General features: G+C 34.0%; 1 protein-coding gene across 3 annotated transcripts in view; it reads left to right on the top strand.

Annotated features, from left to right (window-relative positions):
• The window catches only part of LOC123677065 (acetylcholine receptor subunit alpha-like), a 203,548-nt gene that overhangs the window by 114,273 nt on the left and 64,336 nt on the right, over positions 1-24,939 (top strand). For all 3 annotated transcript variants that reach the window (XM_045613507.1, XM_045613506.1, XM_045613505.1), the window contains exons 2-3: positions 12,078-12,122; positions 12,634-12,743. In XM_045613507.1, the coding sequence (XP_045469463.1) occupies positions 12,078-12,122; positions 12,634-12,743 (155 nt within the window). The remainder of the gene's footprint in view (positions 1-12,077; positions 12,123-12,633; positions 12,744-24,939) is intronic.

Raw genomic sequence — 24,939 nt, forward strand, 5'->3', positions numbered from 1 at the left:
TATTTTCTGAAAAATTCTGTTAACTATGGAACCAATTTCTTCAACTCTATTAAGATGATTCTTATGTCCAAAAAATCAGGAAAAAAAATTGGGGTAGTCATAAAAAAAAATATTTCGTCACTTCCTTAAATTGAATCAAGTCATAAGTAAAATATTCATGCCATAAAGAGGTTAATTAATAACTCAAATTGATCAGTCCAATGCTGAAAAACATTCAATAACGTAGTTATGAATTTGGTTCCGCACTTTATCGCTTTTACACTGTATATAACTATTATGAATTTTCCATTTCATACCGTGGCTCCATCAGGTGAAGAAATACTAAGATTCAAGACCAAATCTAGAGGCCGGTACCTAAACCGGCATTTTGCCGGGGCGGCAAATATTGGAAGGCGGCATTTTCTACTTTTTGTGGAACATGACTTCATCAAATTAACTAGTGTTATGTGTGAGAGCATTCGAATTCAATAAAATAATGGTTCATTCGGACAAAATATTCAAGCGTTTTATATTCGAAACTCAGCAGAAGAACCTGAAAGAGCAAGGCCCGCTGGCTGTAGAGGGGTGGCAAATATTGGATGACAGAATTTTCTACTCTTTCCGAGGAATCTGGATTCCTCGAAGAATGTATCATTTTTTTTTTTTTGAATTTCAATCGATTTCTCAGATAATTTTTCATCAAATTCAATAATCTCAAATATCTTTGCAGCAAGAATGCCAGCAAGATTCATTCGTTTGGACGCATTCGAATTGAAAATAATGGTTCATTCGCATCATTTGATTGTTTTGATCAATCATCTAGATCTAGAAGTAAAAAAACAAAAAACTTGAGCGTTTTATCAAGTCGAAACTTACACAATCCGGAACCTGAAATCATTTCATATAGTTCATTACATCATTTATTCATTAGGTAGAATTCAGTAGAACACGTGAATAAAGTGAATACCCTTTAAATATTTGATGCCTTGCATATAACATTTATTTTAATATTAGATACTTATATTCTATAATTTAATTTCAGTTAAATTTTCCCTTCCAGCTGTTTATTGAAGAATAACAAATTTTTCCCCCCTAAAATACTTTTTATGGAAAAATCTTGGAGTTTTCCACACTGAATCTCTTAATAAAGATTCACCAATCACGAACCTCTCCACTTTCACTCAGTAACCCCGAATCTCAAGGGCGTCGACTTGTATTTTCGCCGGGGCAACAGAAACACTAGAACGAGCCCTGCTATGAGGTTTGGCAGCGTATAAGATTAAATCACAATGAAAAAAACTGCACACGATGGAGACTTACCAGATTGTCTTTTTTTATGAGCGCGCTATCCCATATAATCTACAATAATGCGAAGGCAACTGATACAAAACTTCGAAAATTTCCCAAAGCCAACCTTTCATTCTATAAGCTTCATATTTCAGCGCCCGCCTCGGCTCTTGTCGACGTAAAACCAGGTCATATTCAGCACGAGCGTTCTAACTCTAACAAGATCCATTCAGCCCGTGCAACACGCACTCATCTGCATGAAGATCCTGCGAATGCTCAATATGGCACGTTAAAGATGAAACGTCGTTGTGATAAACATAGTTATATAAATCTGGCATTGTGTTACGTCATTTGGAAATTTAATTAAAACTACCTCCGAAACAATTCTGGTCTGCGTTATTCGAATTATACACGACAAATGCAAATTAGTGGTGTTTGTTTCGTTTTGGGATGATTTCAGATCATTGTTATGTATATCGGAGGGGGATCAATAAATAATTTTCGATTTTAATGATACAATTCGATGGTGCGAATCAGTTTTACTATTGAAGGGGAATGAATGTGTCTGTTGAAAGCTGTCAAAGCACTTCCGTTGTATAATTAAAATGTCACTCAATGAGAACGTCTGAATAAACTGCTACTCCGTTATTTACACAGGCAAGATGAAAGGAAAATGATGGTTCTGATTAGAATGAGTAGGCTTGATTCAGATAACGTCAAGGTATTGGAAATTGTATTTCGAAAATTGTTACAGATTTCAAATACAAATAAATTGATATCGACTCAAACCATCACTTTTTGCAAGTATACTAACTGAGAAAGAAACTGGAACACCCAGAAGGAGCTGTTTGAATTTTAAATATTTTTTAGTGGAACATAGATAGTAAAGCAAGGAGTAAATAATTGAAATTTGGAAAAAAAAATGAACAGGAAACCGACAGAGTTGAAATATTGGGTAATAAAAATGTTAGTTCCGTGCAAAATTTTAAGCTTAGCACATCATCAGAACCATAGACAATACAAGGAGAAAATTTGACAAAACTTCCCAATACAGAACGTTATAGACTTTTCTAAAAGACAGGGCTCATTTGAAATCTGAAAATATGAGATGTAGATTTAGATAATCACAAATCAAATCTAGCTAATGAATCAATCAAACCTTATGAAGCCCACGCATTTGTATAGAATGCGCCACACTAGCCCCATGATATATGAAACAAAACTGATGTAAACCGATATATGATTCAGAAAATCTAAATACAACCGACAAAAAACACGAACAGAATCTCAATTGTCAACAAACGGTCTGAGCTTCGATAAATCTGAAAAAATTAAGATGATTTATTAGAATGCCCATAACAGCATAGAAACATATGTTACCAATGAATAGGTAAAGGAATATCTATGGATATCTGCTTACAGAAACCATAAGAACTTTTTTGTTTCCCGATAATGTACCCTTTATATCAACATTTATATTCAAAATATCCTCAAGAAATTGAATTTCTCTTCATTCTCCATCCTGGATATATAAACGGACAAGAGCCCGATTCGATTGGATTTTCATTTCCATGATTCTCCTTATCGTCTGTCCATATCTTTCCCGTTCAAGCCGCTTTTCTTTGAAACTGCTTTTCCATACTATATTTTTCGCATCCATGAGATCGTTCAGGGTGATCTCGAGGTATGCATTTCTCGAATATGAGTTCAATAAACGTAACATTTGTTTCTCATATGCATGACATTGCCAAACCATATTCCAATTCGGATCGCTGAATATTCGGAATGATCTTAGAGACACATATTGGTATTGAACATTCTTGAGAGCACTCAACAGATTATTTTTATAATAATATTATATTCCAAAACATGTTGCAAAATGGGCTTCTATTCCAACACGAATGTAAAATTCGAAAATGAGCGAGTTTTCTATAACGCATAAGTGTTGGAATTGCCTTCTGCAACGAATATTAGATGATATTTTCTCTATTTCAGTCAAGTTTTGTGAAATAATATCAAAATTCAATGAAAAATTCAGATTTTACTTTTGTATTGTATCTTGGCAGTTGGTGTGACTGTTACGAAAATTGACACATTACGGAATTTGATTTTGCATCGTACGTTTTGTTTTTTGAAATAATTTGTAATTTCGCATTTAATTCGTAAATTATGTCTAATGAAATTGATTCAACACCACTAGAATTGAGAAAAATAGCTAATAATATTGCAAATCATTTCACTATATCCAAATTTTATTATGTTGCTATTGATGTGTGTTGAAATATGATAGGAGTGTAGACAATCACAAAACGAAAAAAATCACTGAAAACAATGCTGTAATGAGTTCATCACAGCACTGTTTTAAGTACTGTAATGAACTCATTACGATACTGAAATAGAGAGATAATAGTAAATATTTTCCATGAAAGTCAAGAGCGCCAGTTAAAACCTTGAAGACTACATAATTGAAGATGGGTATATGTTCTCTTCAAGGGGACAATTGGCGTATTATTGAACGAATGCTCGAAGGATCCTGACTTCGTGTTAATGTTTCAATACTTTCTCCTTTTATTTTGCTTTATTTTTCTATGATTCTGGCTCCACTATAACACAAAATTTTGCAAGAAGCTTGAAATGATTATTTCATAATATGAACACAAAATTTCAACACTATGGTATCAGTAAAAAAAATATTGGGTATTTTTTCTAATTTTCATCTTGAATTTTCTATGGATCTGATGTTGTGATCAGCTTGTCATGTCTTACCTATAACCATAATCTCAATACCATTCATGACCATGCAACTATATTGGCAAATTTTTTGAAATGTTTTACTTTTCGCAATTATCAATGAAAAGTGTAAGTAGCCATTAATTGTCTTTATAGTCATTGATTGGATTAACAACATATTATGAACAATCATGAATTGATTGATATAAATGAGATGGATTAAGGTTGTCATACCCATCACTTTTTATACCTTGTTGATCAATCTGATCAACTCCTCCATTATATCTTATCAGCATCCATTTTCTCCTAAATACTAACTCAAAAATGAGGTGAAGTGGAATAACGATCATCTAAGCTAGATTCAGTTGGCAATAAATTCAGGAGTTACCAGATTAAGTGCTATTCTATGTAACGTAAATTATTAGGAAGACCAAAGTTGTCTCCAGAGATTGTGTAGCACTCAGAGACTTAAGAATATCGCAAACGAGACTCCATTAGCCTTGTTATCTAATCACCGATAATCTGAGGAGGTGTGACAGGGTATCTATTGATTTAATGCGGTCGAATATCGACTAGGGTTGATCTTTGGAACCCCTCGAAGGGTGTGATTTCATCACTGGACTTAACGCTGCAGTGTTTGGATGTTCATTGAAAATATATATGTATAGTGCGCTTTACTTCGACTATTTCTTTAATATACATAATATGAAGTCACACATTTTGAACTTCATTGACGTTCTGAAATGTTTTATTTTTCGCAATTGTTTATGTTTTCATATGGCTGAAGTATCCAAAAGGATACTTCAGCCATTAATGGTATCTATAGTCATTGATTTAATGTACTACATATTATGAACACTCATGAATTGAATCAATTTTAACACGAATGAAGGATTTTCCAATTCCAATAGTCTGCTATCTGGACAGCTGTTGCTGTTGAAGCTGTCGTATTTTGACAAGTTATAACAACGCCATTACTGAAAATAAAAGATAAACATTGGAATTGTTTCAATTTACCTCCTTTAGGCTATTTTCTTTAGGACCATGTGAAAGATAATCGTAATTCAACCTTCAATATCTCGATCCACACTCAACTCTATGTTCTGAATTTTTGAAGCTTCTTATTAAGAGAAAAAGTGGTATTGCTCTGGCAAAGTCATCTGTGCTCCAGGTTTAGGACTTATTAAGTGACATGTTATCAGAATTCTGTTTCCATACATAATTTTCATTTCAGAATTCAATAAACTTTCAGATAATTATTGAAGTCTTGCCAGATATTGAAATAACATTGTATTTTTTCCCTCTATGAGGTAGAGCAATTGATTATCCTCATTTTTGAAGAATAGAATTGGCCTTAAACTCACTGTGAAACTACTGAATTGATCAACATTATGCAAAACCAAATCGATCAGTTAAATCTATCCAAACTTGTGTAAGCCTTATAAAATAAGAAGAGAAATAGATGCACCCAATAAGAAGGCAAATATCTGACTCACTATGAAATTGAACACCTGACTGGAGAATTTCAGAAATTATCGTGATTGAAGCTTTGAAGCCCTTATAGATTCTGAGAATTTGAATATCGTATGGAATCCGAACAGAAGCGATTTATGGAATCAACTCGCTCTGCTCGCCGAAGGGGCTCCGCCCCTTGGACCCCGTCACTATGCCGGTAGATCCTTCACTGGGTATCCCTCTAGAAAATAAAATATTTTTTTCGGAAACCTTGTATCGTTAGCAGATTTTAGACGATTCACTCGGTATCCTATGCTGATTCTAGGGTAGAATTCTATATGACTTCTTTCCTAGAACATACCATTTCGCCCTTGCTCACATGAAAATATTTGATGCAAATAACTTTCCATGACGACAAATCAAGGGCGGTCCTAGCCTTAAGTTTGAGGGGGTTCGCCGTTAAGGGTTTCGAGTTTTTCTATGGTACCAAATCCCAGATTACACCGATATCGAGCTTAACCTCTCAAAAATATTTATATTTAGATATTTATATGAATATTTATACAGGGTGTTTCAAGTTCGAAGGCCTATTAGACGTTTCTGGAGAACGGGGCCGATTTGAAATCTGAAAATTCAGAATATGACATTGTTCATGATGCCCTATTCAGCTAAAATATTTTAGAAGTTCTGGCACTTCCGGTTATACAAGAAAGATTTCCATTCTCAATTACTCTCTGCTAAAATTATTGCGTTAGTTCTCATAGTTTTCAAAATATTAAGAAAAAACCGTAAAAAAGAGAGAATTTCCATAGTCTCTATCACGTGAATTATTTTCACTGTGAATATCCTATGCGTATACTCAATTCACTTTCACAAACTAGAATGATGTTGGAATATCGTGCATATCTTGAATTTGAAAAATATGATCACAGGGTGTTTCAAATATTGTGCCAAAAATTGTGAACAAAATTTGATCATAACTTTCGATTTTCAAATCAGAACCCTATTTTTTTTGTGATTTCGTTGAATTCTACGGTAAAAATAAGGGTAGTGTTCAAACATAATTATGCTCTCAAATTCAAATAATTGACAGGATCATTAGGACTACAAGCCATTTCGAAACGCCTGAAAGTCATAGGAATGATTCAGAAACAAGAAAAGTGGGTGCCGTACGAGTTGAAGCCGGGAGGTGTTTGAACGGAATTTGTTTGTTTGTGAACAGCTGCTTTCGAGGCAAAGACGGAAGGAATTTCTGCATCGGATTGGGACTGGAGACGAAAAACGGGTTCATTACGATAATCCCAAGCACATAAAATCATGTGGATATCCCGGCCTTGCTTCCACGTCGACTGCTAAACCGAATATTCTCGGTTCTAAGGTCATGCTCAGTATTTGGTGGGAACAGCTCGGCGTAGTGTATTATGAGTTGTTAACTGAAACGATCACAGGCGATCGTTATCGAACGCAATCAATGCGTTTGTGTCGAGCATTGAGAGACAAACCGCCGCAATACGACGAGAGAGTAGATGAATGGATTTTACTGCATGACAATGCTCGACTCCATGTTGCGAAAGTCAAGATATACTTGAAAAAGTTGAAATGGGAATTCCTACCCCACCCGACGTATTCTCCAGACGTTGCTCCCTCGGACTATCACTTGTTTCGATCAATAGCACACAGCCTGGCTGACCAGCACTTCCTATCTTATGAAGAATTAAAAACTTGGATCGATTCGTGGATCGCTTCAAAAGATGACCAGTTTTTTCAATTCGTACGCTGCCCGAAAGATGTGAGAAAGTATAGTGACCAGCGATGGGCAGTATTTCGAATCATAAATGTATAACCAGTGTTTTACAATAAAGCCTCAAATTTCGGTAAAAAAATTTGTACGCTTATGTATTTGTTATATTATAATATATTTATTTACTTATCACGGTTTTAGCCATTCAGGTAGAAATTAAAAAAAAAAATAGTAAATCTATTGTTTCATATGAAAAAAAAAGAAGACAATTGGCAAGTATAACACAAAATCTAATTTGGTCTGTGAACCCTTTGAAAACCTTGTAATCACAGCGTCCTCGTCAACATCAATGTCCCTGTATATGTTCAGGAGGACTAAACTGAATCCGATGCCAATATCGAAAAAACCAGAATAACACCATATGAACTACCATTTATTCATTTCGAAAATAAATTTGCCGAATTTTCTGCTCGAATAGCTGTGCGAAAATTATGAGTTTCCATACAGTTTCATAATACGTCATAATTTCAAACAATCTATTAATATGAATTTCCACCAAGTAAAAAACCGATCCCATCAAGAAGATCTGGCATACAGGCAACGTCGCAGATTATTTCGCATCTGACCATAGACCTAATATCCGTATTAGGATATTAGGTCTATGCATCATTGCATCTGACAAACGTTACGTATTAAACATGATGGCCGCCGCCATATATAAACAATCGATAAAACCATCGATTTTGACGAAAAAAAGGCATTTTTATGTCAGGGAAAGCTTGAAATGTGATTAATTAATCATTTCTAACGAGAATCAGTTGATAAAATACAAGAAAACTAGCTATTAATGTGGATAACCTCACCTTCATTAGGCCAATTTCACAATTAAAAAAAAAAAATCACAATAAAAAAAAAAAACTAGCTGGATTAAGGAATTTATGACAGCGGATTCGTGATCTAAGACCCAAAATAAGTAAGTCTGCAAAATTTCATCACTTTTTAATCATTATTAAAATTAATTCTATATAGTAAACATTGTTTTTCTTTTCAGAAGATGGATTATTTTCGTTTGTATGGCTAATTATACAGGATACTTATTTGTCGAATATCAATTAGAAGTATCTAGAGATGTTGGACCAATTCAAGTCTGAAAATTGAGATTAAAACTTCAAATTATTAACTAATTTGTAAAGAAATACACAATATTTGATCAACAATTATATAAGGTGTATATATATTTGAAGTAGTAATTAGACATTTTGAAATCTGAAATTCTCATTTCTCTAGAAATGGCAATTTCTTTCTTCTTTAAAAAATTTGGGAAAAATGCATAATCAAAGTGTGAGAGTTATTATCAGTCAATAGAAATACCACTTGAAATAAAGAAACTGCATTCAATGTTTATTTTCAGTTTTGACAAATATTGAATTTACATAATCATTCGATAAGATCTATGAAAAGACCTACAGTGAAATTTTGTTTTAGGAATATTCAGTATAGCTATAATGAACTGAAAAGAGGCAGAATGAATAGATCTACCTTTCAAAAACCCATGGCTTATGTTGCCTTACAAGCAATCATATTATTTAGGTGTAACATCTTTGAGAAATCAGGTTATAAGAAGTCCCTCATTTCCAAGTTCATCAATACTTTTTCAGTTGAGCAACAAATTATTCTTCTATTCCATAATTTATTAAGGAATACAATATATGATCAACAATTATATAGGGTGTATATATTTAGAATATAAGGAAGGACACTTTTTGAAATCTAAAAATTTGGTTAATAGTAGGTTATTTTCAATAATTTATAATATCGAAAGACCAATTGGACATTCCTGAAGAACTAAGGCGTTTTTAGAATCTGATTATTGTATCGATGAATTTTGCATACTTTTCTGTTGTATATTTCTTGAAGGTATAGGGACAAAAATGATTTTTATGGGTTCTGGTGAATGATCAAAGGGATACAGGTAACAATTTCATTAATACCAGTCGAGATGTAGTTATCATAGATAAGGTATGATATAGAAATTTCACTAGATAATTCTGATTTAGTGGAGGACATCTGAATGATGGTTCGCTACGTTATAGAGTAAGCTTGTAGCTCTGGGTTTTACTCAGAAGTAAATTGAACAGGGCAATATATATAGTAAATAAAATTTTGATAGATATTAGTTAAAAAAGATCAACAATTGAGCATTGTATCTACATAAAATCAAAAAATAACTTGCTAACTGTTGTTGCATTGTACGTGGATGACTTTTTCGTTTTAACTAATGTTAATTCTGAATGAATATAATATCTGATAGAAAATTCAAATGATAATTTTATCATAAAGAATTTATGGAAAGCTAAAAAATGTTTAGGGCTGAATATCACTCCTTTGAAAACTCAATTGAAATTTGATTCAACAAAAGAGAGTTGTAATGATGAACCATATAAGAAATTAATAGGTTTATTAACGTCTTTAGCAGTATTAACTAATCCTGATAATGTTAATTTCTTGAGTCAATTTAATAATTATCTCATTATTGAACACTGAAAAAGTGCAAAATTCATTTCAAGTTGCAAGTAAAAAAAGGTCATTGTTCAAGTTTTACTTCAGTCAGAAGATGTGTTCAGTATTTGAAATGACTGCCTCGGTACTAAAATTGTATCAGCCAATACTATTGACCCATGTTAGTGGGTTGATTTTTTTCAAATGTTAACTTTGGATCTGAATCAATTAATAATTTAATTTTTACCAAAAGCAATGAATAAATCAGTAGGATAGCATTTTCGAACTGGCCATAGAGCAACTATTCCTATAACGATTGAAAACTTTAGTGAAATAGGTATCTACATGTTTAATCATTCATTCATGAAATGGAAAGTTTTGATGAATAGTTACTTTTTAAAGTATTTTATACCTACATTGAATTGCTCGAAAATTGATACCAATTTCAAAAGTAACTGCCATGTTGAAATTCTTCATATACTGAATGATCCTTTAAATTTTATTTCTGTCGTAACATTTTGACTAGTAATTCAACTGATTTTTTATATGTATATCCTAGTATAGCTTTAATAAACAAACTAAAAAGAGACAGAATGAATAGACTTGCCTTTCAAATACCCATGGCTTATGTTACCTCATAAGAAATTTTAATATCTTGGTGGAACCTTTTTGAGAAATCAGGTAAAAAGTTTGAGTCTCTAATTTCCAAGGTTTATTAATACATGTTTCAGTTGAGCAGCAAATAATATAATAGATAATTTATAGTTGAAATTATTCGTATGGAAGATTTCACAACGACTTGACTTATTCATTATAAATTCAACAGCACTGCACTTAAATTCTTCAAAAACGGATGGGTCATTTATATTTTTGCACTCTCCTGTCGTAAAAGTGTATATTTCAGATATTCAAAAAACACATGGAAATTTTTGAATGTCATCTGACTAACTTGGCTCTTTTTCCAGTAATAAAGCCAATTGTGAATTATCTATAAGTTTTTCTATCTGTTTAATACATGATCAGATGAAACTTCTGTTCTCTTTTGTAGTTCCATCTTCTGTCGCAATAGATTCAAATTCTCACGAAAGAGAATGTAGTTTTATAGTTTGTGGAAAATAAACGAAAAATTCCTGAAATAAAGTAACATTCATCCAATTGAATCAATAATTATACAAACCCTTCAAACGAACCTGAACTGAAAATGCATTCGATGATATCAATATTCATTTTCAAATTTTGACAAATATCTATCGAATTTTCGATTCGCCGAAGACTTTGCATTTTATCTGTCGGCATTTATTTAAATATTGAATAACAATTTTGGAAACTGCAAACTTTTTCAAGAACTTTCATATATCGAAATGGAATATTTATTATTAACATGACACTGACAGCCAAATTGTCCACAGATACCACAGAAATATGGGACTTGAAATGTCAAAATGATCCGAAACACCCCGTATACTCGAAAACCGCGGGGAGAATCGAAGGTTTGGGATTTTTCCCGGGATCTCCAGACGATTTTGAGGGGGGTCTTATTCTTGTCATTTTTGCTCTAGATGGTCCCGTTTGGGCTGTGATTTTACGTTTAAAGTTTGACGTATATGTGCAAGCGGTTTTATATATACTTAGATAAAAAGTGAATCTCTTATCGAAAGTGAAACGTGAAATGTTCAACTTTTCTAAAGAATCAAGCAATCTAATAAATCGTTCCTTCATTAATTTCAATTGTACAATGGGATCATCGGATTCTATTCCCTATAGTTTTGAGGCAAATCCTCTAGAACGATCTGATAAACCGTGAATTCCTCTTTATATGGGAAAGGTGGACGATATACCCATGAATTTCAAGGAATGGCCATAGGGGTTTGCAGTAGCTGGAATTATCTTTCTGTGTTCCATATTCGTCGGAAAAGTTTCATGAAACCTTGTATTATTTGCTCTTGTGCACCCTATGCCAGAAGGAATCGATATTATATTTACAATCCGAATGTTGTTTGAGAAAAACTGGGGGGAAAATATTCCCTCACATACTCGTATACCATCTTACAGATAGGAAATTCTATGCGATGTGGAAAACCTTGAAGAGGTCTTCAATTTTGAACTTCGCGAACAAATTTATTGATTGTTTATTCCAAGTATATTTTCAAAATTTGAAAGCGTTGTTCTGGTATCAAACGACTCACGATATATTGCCAAACGTTTCCGAACAGAAATGTCAACAGTTTGACATTGTCAACTGTCAAACCACAGACAAAGACCATCGAAACTTCTCATGCAGCTAAAAACATCCTTTAGATGAAAGCAATTTCTCAATTTCTGCTCTCCATCAAATTCTTCGATCAATCCAACCGAATACCAGTTTTAATTGTTTATTTGTTTTCAGAATTTAAAGAACCAAATAATGACAACCAATCTTTGGGTAGAGCAGGTGAGTTTTTGTAGAAATGTTTCAACTTCTATATTTCATTCTAATTATATTTCATGCCAATAGAAACCGAGGAATAAGTTCGGCCTATCTGTTGGAAGTGAAGTTAAAATTTTCAGAATCTAGTGCATAATGTTTAAAGAGGTAATAGTTTGGACCAATTGAAACAATAATGTATCAATAGAAATATTAGTTCTCAATTTATGATTTTCGTAAAATCCAATTTTTCCGTTTCGTATTATGTTATAATAATTTTTTAAATGGAATGAACATTCTTGTTGTCATCCATTAGTTTTGACTATTCTAGGCAACTAGTACTGACATGCATTTGATGTATTGAAATATTAATGAAATTGAAGGGAGAAGTCTCCTTCGAACCTAACCAAATTGAAGGAGTCCTTGCAATCTACGAACCTAATTTGGTTCAATCTATTAGCCATCTTGAAATTCTATACTTATTCTCAAACATTGTATATAGGTTATATAAAAATTGATCGGGTAAACTCCATTGCAGTCATGGTATGACTACAAATTGAGGTGGGAGCCTAAAGAGTATGGAGGTGTCCACATGTTGCATGTACCATCAGATCATATATGGCGGCCAGATATTGTCCTCTACAATAAGTGAGTATCAGTTGAGCCTAAACTCTAGATATTCTTGGTGTTTTTCTAGATGTTGTAGCCTGAGAATCCGTGACAACTAACAGAAATTACATCAAGTCTATTTTCAACTGTGATTCGTATGAAACAACACAGGTTGAAAGACCGTTTGCCATCAATTTCACACAAAACTCAGTGAATGGTTGAATTGATAATTTCATTCAATTGAATTTCTTCTGCTTGTACAACAGTTCAGATATTGTCGCCGCATTCCAAGTTTGGAAAAATTCTAATAATAAAAAATTAAAATAAGTTGGAACCCCCAAGTAGTAATTGCCATCATGTAACGACCATGTCTATCAAATAGGAGTAACTATTTTAAATTATTTTCTCAACAATTGCTCCCGAACAAATTTGCCGTTGCCCGAACGAAGTGAAGCAGAATTCAGTCAAGTGCAGGAGAAAAGCTTTTCGCAAAGAGTTAGAAACAACATTATTTCTACCAGTGCCTTATTTCTATCAGCGCATGAAATAAGTTGAGACTCAAATGTACATAAATAATATTTCAATAAAAAAATTAGCATGACTAAGAACACACGAAAATAAATTGCAATGAGGAAGCTATCATTACTAATATTTACTCATTCACTCTTCATCTCGGAAGCTATCGTGTTTGTTGACATGACAGAGTTCAATTTACTCTCCTCTTCTTCGTACGGATATACATACGAGTGGAAAAGAAACAGTAGGGGCTTTTCCACACCGTGTTAGAAAATACCTAACTCTTTGCGACTTGAAAAGCGTAAGAGAAATATAGTTGAACCCCCACTTCTATAGAAAAAATGATTTAATAAGTTTTTTCCTATGTCTAAAGTTCAGATACCGAATTAAAAATGTAAAAAAGAACACCAAATGCACTTGTGACTCCTTCGCATCTGCCGATATAACGTCTTGAAGAAATAAAATATGTACACGAATCAAAAAGTTATGGGACAGTAACATAATATCGAAACCTCTTGAATTTATACGATCGTAAAAGTTGAAATTCTTGTATTAAAGGTACTCAAACTTATCACAGGATAAGCTGAAACGACTGAGCATAAAATGGAATATTATTCAGACTCCATTCCATGAATGGGAATCCAAAGAGTTTAAGATAGGTAGTCGTTATAAAAAAAAATCGATATCTTTGGATTTAGGTTTGAATAGACATTCTTTGATCGATATATGAGATGCCTTCAACTGATAATCAGAAATTCGAGGAAAATTTGTAAAAAAAATTTCTGAAATATTTTTTTCAGTAAATAGGATCAAAGATAAAAACAACTCAATTTTATATATAATATATTTCCATATAAAGTGCTCCTGAGAAGGTCAGAGAATGAACAGGCCCCATTCTCAAAGATAAGCCTTGCCGAATATTTGTGAGAAATAACAGTTGATCAAATCTCTCTTGTCCATTAGAGAAAACAATGTAGGCATTGTTGCACTCTAGTCCATTATTATCATATTTCCTGAACAAACAGACAGATTACCCACTACATTAATAGGTGGTCGTTGAATATTCATACGCACTTTGTTTAACCTGTAATAGACTAATGGAGAAGTGGGAACGAACAATTCATTTTCAAACAGCTATCGTTTATTTTTAACAGCTGAAATCCACTGTTACACATTTATCATTTTCCCTCAATTTTTCGAGTCAAAATAAATTGTAGTTGACACTTCTGGTTTTTTAAATAAAAAAGCACTATTGCGTAGTCGACAGCTTTTGAGTGCTAGTTTATTAATGTGTTTATTAATTGCAACATGTTTACCGAAGGATGTCAAAACACTGAAAACGCCGTTCATTAATTTACAATTTTTTTGTGTAAGAGTTATTCTATAATTTTCTCTTTTTTATTATGTAGATAATAATTGTTTCGCTCCATATTACATAACTCATCGAACTAATGAAGTAACGGTTGAGTTTCCACAAAATGTAATGTCTTGAGGCTTCACACTCATTTATTTCTGCCCATTAAAACAACTCATTTCGAGTTCTGATTTTCTTGTCGTTCGACGAAAATTGTACTCAGGTAAAAAATCCTGCCGGAGGTTACCTAGAGGAGCTTTAGCGAATGGCCAGTTTCCTCCTGCATCATCATCATTAATTTCCGCATCTTGACAATTATAGCGACCTCTGTATCTGGCGTAGTCCCCCTTAATTACTTCACCATTTCCTCCAACAGACGTGAATTCAGCAGGAGATATTAGATTTCCAGACAACTTCTGCCCTATGACTGAAGTTCAATTGGACTAATTCGTTGCATGCACCAAATGCAATTTCATTTGTCTCTATTGATTCCATAATTCTTGATTGGGTTAGGTTTGGTTTAATTTATCTGGGACATTTCCAAATGAGGTTTCATATTGAAGGACCGAAATGACAGTTCTCAAGGAAGAGGATGTTTGATAATTATAATGAGATTTTTTTTCTAACGAGACAGAAGTAGAGATGTATAGGAATAGTTAAACGGCAGAATAGAACAACCTACTGCTCGTTCTATCCTTTCAATTATATCATATATTGAAGTTTTAGTCAAACGAATGAAAATTATTTTCAAAAAAAAATTTTTAAGCACTCGTATAATTTTTTTACTTCCATGTATATTCTTCAAATCCCCTTGCAATTTATTAAACATCTTCAAGCCCAAATAGACAAGTAAATCAGTTATAGTTTATTTGCAGTATTTAATAAAATATTATATTAGGTTGTTTTGTTCATTCGAATTTCTTTCCGCAGTTAATCCAGTTTTATTCACAAAAACAAAACTATACGTTTCATAAAAACATAAATAGAAGAAAGCAATCCCTTCATAATTGATAAATAATTCTTTATAAGAATAGGTTGGAGGACACGATATCCCTTTTCACAAAATAAATACATCATTAGGTGAAGTAGAGCTACCTCACAAACATATTCTGGACCTTAGACTATATAAATATCTGATAACAAGCGTTCATTAAAATTCGTGGTCAAGAGTGCTGTGGAGAAATTCGAGTTGATTTTCTGTGACAACGAATGGCGCTTAGCTTGTTCCATATAACTAACGTTTGTTTACATACTTCGAATCTGGATAGAATATGGTACAAGCTAAGCGCTACTCACACTCACATAAAATCAACTCTAATTTCTCCACAACACTCTTGACCACGAATTTTAATGAACGCTCGTTATATAGTCTGAGTTCTGGACGCTACCTGAGAATGGTACAATAGCTGGGGCTCTTTCAAGGTACATCTGAGACACCTGAACAAATATCATGAAGCACTCAATTTTGGCAAGCCTAATGATTCCAATTGATGGATTACCTAGTCCAGGAATTAGGTTTCATTTCTATATTTTTACATTGATACATCGCTTACGCAAATAGATATCGGAAGACTTTTCTTTTGCCAATTATAATTTTTGAAGCATTCAGGTATAAAGAATATATGCCACACCTACTACCCTTATACTTCAATTTCTACTATGTTTTATCTTAGTTCCTATCAGATGCTATCCGAGAGGTATCATCAGCTTACATCGTCACGTGAGTCGCCGCCAAATACCGATCCAGACCTTTTTGGTGTGAAAGAGAGATAGTATCAGGCCATGTACTGACCCATTCGGAACACCCATGTTGACCAACTCGGTTTCTGATCTGGCATGTGTGCCAACTGTAAACAGAATATCCGGCATGTTTCTGTACTATAGCCTTCCGACTAGTATCAAGATCCGAAAAATGCTAGGTTGAATGAATGTTATTATCGATTGTTTAAAAAAATGGCAGGAATTTGTACAACTTATTGTTATATTTTTCAGTCATACATTCATAGCCAACTTTTAGAATCTTTATACAATTGAATACTGTGGAGAATTCACCACTTACCTCAAGATTATAGCAACTCAAATGCTCATCTGGAATATTTTCAATTTATGTTACATATTGATGAAATAACAATTTTTAAGGAAAACGTTGTTTGCTTTTTTCGAATGGTATTAACATCTAAAGTATTGCTCCCTCTTTTCACGGTTGAATTAATTTTATGATGGATGTAGTTAGTTGAATTATGCATCAGCTCAGTAAACTGCCCCGAATAATAAAATGTTTCAAGTAGATTGTTGTTTTTTCTGTTCGGTTGAAAGTGTTGGTTTTGAATGGAGTGCAATTCGATAATAATAATTGATGGTGTGATGTTTGATGGTGAAAGATGGTGATATAATTGCTCAGTTTCCAAGAATCTAACTTTAGGTTATTTCAGCGGTTCAAGGAATTCAATATTAAGTTTTCTGAGTTCTCAGTGGACATAGTGTTCTTTTGAAGTTGTATTACTAGGAAAAATGAAAATGCAGAACTCTGTTGAACCAACTAATAAACTCAATAATAATTTCAATATTTCTGAAAAATTTCGGTGGAACGTGGTTTCATTATTATCGAATACACTGTTTATCATCGATTCATCGCATTTGGAAATTCAAGAGATTGAATTACAAGTTTGAAACTACCGTAAGATGAAATTGAGAAAAACTTGTCCAAATTTTGTATGAAAAAATATCTTTTCTTTCAACTTGATTTTCTGAGAGGAATTGTTAGCGAGTTTTTGATTCGTGTTCAGAAACCGAATTGAAAAATACTGACTTCTTGCCCAAGATGAAAAATGTGGAAAAAATTAATGAGATTTGAATGATAAATATACCTCCTATAAAAATAATATATGTTTGTGAAAGCCAGAAAATCAAAATTTTCTATATTTTCTTTTTTTAATATAGCATTTTTTTCCCATATCGTTTTTGAGTTTTTATTCTTTTTGTTACGGTATCAATGAAAAATATGACTTTTTATATTTAGGTACTCTATACAGGTGAAATTACAAGTCAATCGGATAGAAATTTTTTATGTCCATCGAACTTGGAGTTTGGATATCAACATGAAGAAAAAATTCCGAAGGGCTATATCTACGGAATACCTGATCGGATTTTGTCAATAAACAAACTCAACTGCGGTATTTGAGATACAACCCTTCCCCAAAAATTTCAAGTTTCTGTATTTTTCCGTGGAGTTACCATGTAGACGGCCAGATGGGCTGACATAATTGTTATTGAGGACAGATAAATCATCAGCGAGTCAAGTCTTATCATTTGAGACTGTTCTTGGCTTGAAATTCGAAAGACACAGGAAGATACAGACAGTGATAGTGATCAGGACACAAGAAAGTAAAACTTCCAGAAATAGAATGATGAAATTTACAAGTAGAAATAAATCAGAGGTGAAATTTATATAAAGCTTTATTCAATCGATACACCAATTCTTTTAGATAAAGATGCAACGATGAAAATATTTATTACCCACGGAAATAGTGGTTTCCGGCTCACGAATCGTCCAAACAAAAGCAACAACCAAGAAAAGATTGGAAGCAATTGAAGCTATCTGCTTTCATGAACTTTAGGCAATCGCAAGAATCAGCTTTTCAAAGAGCACCCTTTATTTATGTCCGCTCACACACCGAACTTCTCAAACCGAAATAAATATCTGTTTGATTCAAACCCACTTGAATTCTCCACTATCAATAAGTTATCGCTTGAAACAAACTTTCGGAACTTTCCCAAGTCGAATGCATGTTCAAGCTGCACATAATTTACATTTATGTACGACAAGCGTCAAATGCGCTGTTCTATTTCACGGCAAGTGACACTTTCGAGAAATGCAACATCATTACGTTTAAGTGGCAGTGGGAATCGATAGAAATTTCCAAATATCTGATGTGGATGGTAACAACAAAACCTATTGTTCAGAAATCAATTAATAAACATAAACACAAACACTTATTAGAAGAAATTAATCTACAAAATATCATCATCATCATCACAGTCATAAGTCTTGGAAAATTCTGAGGATTTGAAAAATTAAAAGTCCAGAAAGCTTTTAGAATTACCATCTGAATGAAACAAATATCCGGAATATCTCCGGACGAATTGAAATCGGAAATTGATGAGATTAGGTGCTCAGATTGCAATTAAGTGTATGCAGGACCAACTTCGCGTCATATTGTAACAAGGTGCAACGAGCAAATGATTTGCATACTAAATGACTATAGTTATAACTCCCCATTGGTGGATTGTTTTGAAAACTGGAAATGCTGTATCAGAAAATTTTTTGAAACTTATAGAAGATTCAGATAGAAAGGTTTTGGATAGAGTGAAGTAGAATAAGGACACAATCCAAAAAGACAATTCATGGCAGTGTGAAAAAGAAGATAAAAATGGAATTAGGGAAGAATTCAGGACACAAGAAATTAGACCGTTTAGAACAAACTAAAAAGAAACTCTCAAGGAGAAGGAAATCAGTGGTGGAAATCTCATGTTTTCTACAATAGATATACGTATTATTATCATCATCTTATCACACAGTATTAACAACTAGTATCTTATGCGATTTATGATATACGAGTACGAGTACGTTCCCAGGTGACGAGGCGATAGCCGAGTCAACTATTAATGTCCTAGCATATTTTTCAAGTTGTATTGAAATAACTGAACAGTCTACCACTGTCAGAAAAATATATACCTTATACAGAAATATATGTTGTGCGCGAGTTTTTTGATGCATATTATGATAGATCAGAGAGTATAGTAGTGACATGGACCTGAATGGGTCAATATTGGGAAAAGAAAGATCATGTTTTACATGCTGAAGAAGCTATTCTACTTGCTCAGTTTTCCAAACTAGCAAAGATATATGCACCTTCATCTTCATGGCCAAAATATTTCATATTACTAGAATGTTGCATTCTTCCTCTTCATGTATAGTCTCCATTGCGGAGGTTGGCTATCACCATTTATATCTTGATTCTGTATGTGTTGAATATAGAACAAAAAAATCTTAAATTTTCACGAGAGCAAAAGTCAATCATATATTTGAACAATATGTTGGACAAAAATGTTGTTGAAAAATTTAGACAATCGATTTTCACAACCCTCTGTTGAAGCGATATTTCACCAGCAAAATTGTTTGTCATGGGTAGAAACAGATGTTATCACTTTGTGCCTGGTCCAGACTATAAGGTGGATGCATAAGAACCTCCCAATCCAATGGGCGATTGCTTCCTTCAGACGGTCCAAATATTGACAGTACAGTTCCGACTTGACAGTTTTGCCGTAAGGAAGCTGCTCATAATAGATAATTTCCTGCCAATCACATCAAATACACATTAAAACCTGCAAAACCTTCTTGGTCGTCAATCCTAGCTATGGTTTTTTTGTGCAATCTTCAGTTTTTGAAACACGACTTACATGACGATCGGACTCGACAAGGTCCATGCTTTTATCGACATTTTCAACAATTGGCCTTCTAGTTCGTAGTGAATCTTTAACATCGGAATCACCGGAACGTAATCGACGTAACCAAAATTGCGCATGATTGGCTGTTAAAGTATTAGGACCTTAAACACTATTTACATTTCCAACCGCATTGCTTGCATTTTGGCTTTTATCGAAGAAAAATAAAGCGGATTTTCTCTTTGTAAGTGTCCATCTTTGAAGCGCGCTGAAACAAATCACAAAACTGTCCGAAAAGTTTCGGTGGCTCAAAATCTCATCTTTCTATAGCCATCTAGTGAAACCCGATCGGACTTAAACAACGCAGTGGATGTATTTGGAAGTCATGAAATATGTAAACTGTAGTCCAAACAAAAGCAACAGTGAAGAATAGATCAAATGCAATTCAATCTTTCTGGTTTAATAAACTTTGCATAATCGCAAATATAAGCCTTCATTTATGCCCGCCAGCACACTTGAATTCTCCACTATCAATAAGTTATCGCTTGAAACAAACTTTCGGAACTTTCCCAAGTCGAATGCATGTTCAAGCAGCACATAAATTCCATTTATGTACGACAAGCGCTGTTATATTTCAAGGCGAGGGACACATTCCCGAAATGCGACATCATTACGTTCAAGTGGCAGTGTATATCAATATGAATCGACGTTACTTTCGCATCGTCGAATAATGGAACGCTCATTTCCGTCCACCTGATGTGAGATCGTCAGGGCAACGCAAATTTATTATCGGGCGCCACTGCCGCAGTGATTGCCGGCGGAATCAGAAAACAATGCAGCTTATTTAGCGGCAGATTACATCGCAGGACCATCCGATGTTACAAACCGGAACTGATATTTCGTTTCGTTGCTTGATGAGCCCATCAAATATTCTATATAGCTGGAAATTAAGGAGATAACGTTGATGCACTGTTTATATCGCACAATTCGTTTCGGAAAATCCGTGAAAATCCACACTGACGAGAAGTCGATGGTTTCACGGGGTTGTTTATTTTTCCAACTGAACAATTTTGCATGGGAGTTACATATTTGGAGTATGTCAATCGTTCTTAATAGTGAACAAATCAGTATTATCCCACTAGGACTGATGATGGCTCATTGGAGAATATAAACAAAAATCCTCATCCAAATGCCAACGTTTTTAACTTAATTTAGTTCTTCATCTGGGCTGCATAATAAATATAACACTTGCGGATAAAGAGAACATGTACAAACAAACATTGAAAAGACAATTGAACATATAACATAAAAAAAGACAAAGATTGTTACGGAATATGAAATATTATTTCATTTTTTAGTGAATTCAATTTAAGTTTCTTCTTTCCTAAAATCATCAATAAAAGGAGATAATAACATTGAATGAAATGGACCAAACGAACGTTTTCCACAATATCAGAAAAAAAAACAGGTATTCTTCCAATTCAATTCCCATTTCTCTATTAGGTATACATTTTTGCTTCCGCCGTTTTGCTATAGATGGTTGTAGCGGTGATTGATAGTCCAAATAAATAGATCGTAGATGTCATACTATGAGCTTAGGTATTTGTAAACATAACGCCATCGAAATATTAGTTGATTTGTGTCTGCATCATAAAGTTACTCTCGATTAAACATGTCAGCTTACGAGCCAAGTTCTCGTCATTTGCGGGTTTATAGGTTTTAATTTTCTGCTAATATGAAGAAATCTGCTTCTGACGCTCATCGAATGCTCTCAAATACATTGGTGAGGCCGCTTCAAGAGGAAGAACGTGCCGAGAGTGGTTTCAACGCTTCAACTACGGTGATTTTGACGTCGAACACCAGCATGGTGGTGGAACGGATAAGGTTTTCGAAGATGACGAATTGGAATCATTACTTGATCAAGACTCGTGTCAAACGTAATAAGGATGGCTGGGTCATTGGGAGTGACGCAACAAACCATTTAAAAACGCCTGATAGTCATAGGAATGGTTCATAGACAAGGAAATTGGGAGCAGTACGAGTTGAATTCGAGAGATGTTGAACGGCGTTCTTTTACTCGAGGACAGCTGCTTGCAAGGCAAAGACGGAAGGAATAGTGACTGAAGACGAAAAATTGGTTCATTCCGACAATCTCAAGCGCAGAAAATCATGGGGATATCCCGGCCATGCTTCCACGTCGACGGCCAAATTGAATATTCACGGTTCCAAAGTCATGCTCAGTATTTGGTTGGACCAGCTCGGCGTAGTGTATTATGAGTTGTTAAAACCGACTGAAACAATTACAGGCGATCGTTATGGAACGCAATTGATACACTTGAGCCGAGCATTGAAAGACAAACGGCCTCAATACACTACGAGACATGATGAAGGCATTCCGTTCATAAAAATTAAATTAGAAGTGGCCCAAAAGTAGACTCTTGTGACACACCCAGATTTGCATCACACATCACGTATTGTTTAATATCAGAATGATGAACTTTATGCAAAGTTGTTTAGAGTTGTAACATAAACAAAAATAATTATGAATGTCTCTTTTGATTACTATCTGGGAAATAATGTCAAAACTGTGACTAAGAAATGGCATTTCCATTGTTGAAGTTGAAACGAGTGAGCAATAATTTTTTCAAAATCAATTTTTATAATATTGTTCTTTTTCTGAAGGACCCTAAAACTTCTGAAATAAAACGTAACCATTTAACCGATTAGAATATAACTACTTGTTTCATTCAATTATTCAAACACCAAGTTTCGATGACATCGTCTTAACTTTAAATTGAATCACCATATAACTTGATATTGTGGAGGTAATACCAATAAAATTGAATTTGTTAGAGTTGGCACAAAAAGAATTGTTTGAGTGCACCCTTCGTGACGGAAGGTTTATAGGTTTTATTTCGCTGAAGTTGCTAGAGAAACTTTCAACATAACTAGCGAAATGAATTTACTATTAGAGTTCTTTTGTAGAACTCGACCTCTATCATAATTAACCTCTTTTCACGTTTATTTCTCCAGAACTTTCCTTCTGTCCAGAAAGTACTTCGTGAGTTCGATAGTTACTCCTTTTTTATATTATTAACTTAATAATATAAAAAAGGATACGGCACACTGCACACTTTTTCAGAAAAAGTGGCCTTAGGTCAAATCGATTGAATTTTTTATATGTTATAGTCCAATTCATTCCAAACAAACAGATACTATATGCTAGTTTTGACGCAAGAGGCTCCTGAAACCTAAAAGTATTGTTCTTTTATATTTCGTCAATTATATAGTGTGTCGCAGCTATTTACAATTTTTTAAGTTCAATAATTCGATCTACAATCAAATAATGTTTATGAATCCTATTCCACAAGGCTACGGTTACAACATCATATCGTCTTCACGTGACCTCCAAAAAAAAAAATTTGAAGGTGTTAAATCATAATATCTTGGTGGCTAATGGTCATCAACTTTTCGAGAAAAAACACAGCCAGGAATCTATTTTGCGAAACTGCCATTTTTTTCTTGCTTGTGTGGCACGTAGCGTCATCTTATTGAAAATAAACATCAATAGCTGATCCATTTCATGAGAGCAGAGGTACTTAGGTACTTGATTCCAAAGGAATTGTAATTTTTGGTGACATCAGTTGTTATGTTTTGCCTCGTGTAAACTCGAAAAAACTGCTGGCAGTTGATGTCTGTAGTTTTTCTTACTAGAAACCATTGTAGTGTCTGTCACAATCTCGGTCACAATACTTCTAATGGGTGTTTATTTTTCGAGGTATATGACTTTGAGTTGGCATTACTATCCAAGATGACGACCGATTTAACAGCTGTCAAGTGATTTGATCTCAATTTGGTTTGGCAATTCATATTGAATAGACTCACGCCTGAACAACGTTTGCAAATAGTGCAAAAAATGAGATTGCCGTTGTTCCCGATTTTCAAAAACGAATTTTGTTCAGCGATGAAGCGCACTTCTGGTTGAATGGCTACGTCAACAAACAAAACTGCCGCATTTGGAGGGAAGCTAATTCTCAAGTGTATGTCGAAACACCGTTACATCCAGAAAAACTCACTGTTTGGTGCGCTTTATGGGCTGGTGGAATCATTGGTCCATAATTCTTCAAAAACGATTATGGCCAGAACGTTACAGTCAATAGTGATCGGTATAGAGCCATGATTATTAACTTTTTCATTCCTGAATTGAAAAACCATGATGTCCAGGAGCTGTGGTTCCAACAAGACGGCGCAACATGTCACACAGCTCGGCCACAATCCATTTATTGAAAGACACGTTTGGTGACCGCTTAATTTCACGTTTTGGACCTGCGAATTGGCCTCCAAGATCTTGTGATTTAACACCGCTAGACTACTTTCTGTGGGGCTATGTAAAGTCATTGGTCTATGCGGATAAGCCACAAACCCTTGATCATTTGGAAGACAACATTCGCCGTGTTATTGCCGATATACGGCCACAAATGTTGGAAAAAGTCATCGAAAATTGGACGTCCAGATTGGACTTTATCTGAGACAGCCGTGGCGGTCATATGCCAGAAATCATATTTAAAATGTAATGCCACAAGAATATCTTGCGGATAAATAAAATTCATGTCAATCGAATAATCCATTGTTGTTTTATTGCAATTTAAAGTTCTATAGCTCTAAAAAAACACCCTTTATAATGGTTTGCTGTATTGTTTTAAATTTGACCTCAATTGCAAGACGCCATATTAAAGAAAAAATGTCACCTCACCAATAGAATGCGTTCAATGAATATATGAGTTCACAGCTTCCCAAACAAAATGACCTATTCCTACACAAGTCGAGCACATTTGTTGAGAAAACCTTTTAGATTCGTGAAACTAATTGATTCGACAAAAAATACAAAATTCATGGTTAGAGTCAATTCAATAGCAGTTA

The sequence above is a fragment of the Harmonia axyridis genome, chromosome 3 (genome assembly GCF_914767665.1).
Source record: "Harmonia axyridis chromosome 3, icHarAxyr1.1, whole genome shotgun sequence".
In the NCBI taxonomy this organism is placed as follows: domain Eukaryota; kingdom Metazoa; phylum Arthropoda; class Insecta; order Coleoptera; family Coccinellidae; genus Harmonia; species Harmonia axyridis.